Source organism: Grammomys surdaster, unplaced genomic scaffold (genome assembly GCF_004785775.1).
Source record: "Grammomys surdaster isolate TR1022 unplaced genomic scaffold, NIH_TR_1.0 115043, whole genome shotgun sequence".
Classification (NCBI taxonomy): Eukaryota; Metazoa; Chordata; class Mammalia; order Rodentia; family Muridae; genus Grammomys; species Grammomys surdaster.
In genome coordinates, this window is record NW_021612872.1 from 1 (window position 1) to 1,509 (window position 1,509).

The following is a 1,509-nucleotide window of genomic DNA, read 5'->3' on the forward strand; positions in this document are numbered from 1 at the left end:
CCTCCCACAGGACCAACTTTGAGAACATGATGCTTGAGATGCAACACGACCAGGTAATGACCGATCTCAAGAAAATTCCTCAGGAGATCAGTGAGGCCTTGTACAAGTGCAAGGAGCTGTCTAAAGAAAATCAACTTTACTGGTGAGTGACTATCAGTGTCATTACCCCAGCACTAGGCACAGAATATGTCTGTCCATCACTAACTTTCAAACAAAGTAAGGGGCTGGTTCTGTACTATTTGCCTTTCAACAGGAAGCTTGCCTCCCTCAAAGAAAGGCTGTAGGATTTTTACCTCTTGGGCTCATTTTGATCAGGTGTGATGACTCTGTGAGCCCCTGCAATCATTGTCCTTCCCAACTCAGTATCCTCTAGATAGAAAAGGTGTGCACCTTAATGGAGATATCAGTCAACCTTGAGTCTCTGGGCCCTGAAAACAGATTTATAGATCTGGTTTGCATGAGACACATAGAACGATTGTATATCTGTTGAGTCTGTTCTCCTCTTCTAGATAAGGTTTGTCCTCTTTCTACCTACAGGTGGTTTTCTAATACCTGGACATATAAACAATCATGGGGCCTATGTACTCTTCTGCTAGATATATGAGGCCCTGTTGGTGTCACGGTTTTCAGAAGTACTTTGAGTCTTCTGGAATGTTACTCTGTTCTCGATTTGACCTTCTTATATGTGATGTTCTATGGCTGCTCTGGTCTGTAGTCTGTGTCTGTCTGGGGACCAGTGCCCGTGGTGAGAAGGGATGGTACTTGGAGAAGTGGGAGGAAGATGGATGCTGCCTACATATCACCATTTCTTCTTTGTGGTTCAGCATCAGGAACTGTCAGCTCCTTACAGAGTCTCTTCATATAAAGAACCAAGTAAAAATTCTGTGGAATGAGAACAGGCAGCTGCTAAGGGAGCAGATTGCACTGGAAGAGTGTACTAAGAAAACAAAGAGGCTGTGTGTGGAGGCCAGCTTGAAGATATACGACAAGTATACCCAACAGCAACAGCAGCAGGTAGGATGCATGAAGCATCAGGGGCAGTTTGTGGACTCATGTCTAACCATAAACACAGTCAAGCCCAGATAACCATCCTCTACCTTGTCCAGACACTCTCCTATGTATTTCCAGTTCTTCATTTCTGTGATCATTTACAAGACTTTCTGTGGAGTTAGCCTCTTTCAAGAAACTGGATGATTGGCAAGCAATCCCTCCTACTCAGCTCCAAGCTGCAGTTCATGAAGATATTTTGAAAACACATTACAACCCTACATGCCTTTATGCTAGAGGGGTTCTATATGGGTGCCTCCGATGTAGTAGCACAGAACACTGAGTGATGAAGTCAGGGCCTGTAACTCACTTGCTTTGGATCCATGGTTCCAGCTGCATATGTAGGGGAGGATGGCCTTGTCAGACATAGATGTGAGAGGAGGTCCTTGGTCCCATGAAGGCTGGAAGCCCCAGTTTGGGGAATTCAAGGGCAGGGTGGTGAGTTGGGGTAAATCCTCATTG

General features: G+C 45.2%; 1 protein-coding gene across 1 annotated transcript; it reads left to right on the forward strand.

Moving 5' to 3' along the window:
- Window positions 1–8: 8 nt before the first annotated feature.
- LOC114635654 (disks large homolog 5-like) lies at window positions 9–1,014 on the forward strand (the record flags this gene model as incomplete). The annotated part of the gene is made up of 2 exons (XM_028784150.1): window positions 9–142; window positions 825–1,014. Coding segments are annotated over 2 exons (324 nt in total), but the record flags the coding sequence as incomplete, so codon positions are not given.
- Window positions 1,015–1,509: the final 495 nt, after the last annotated feature.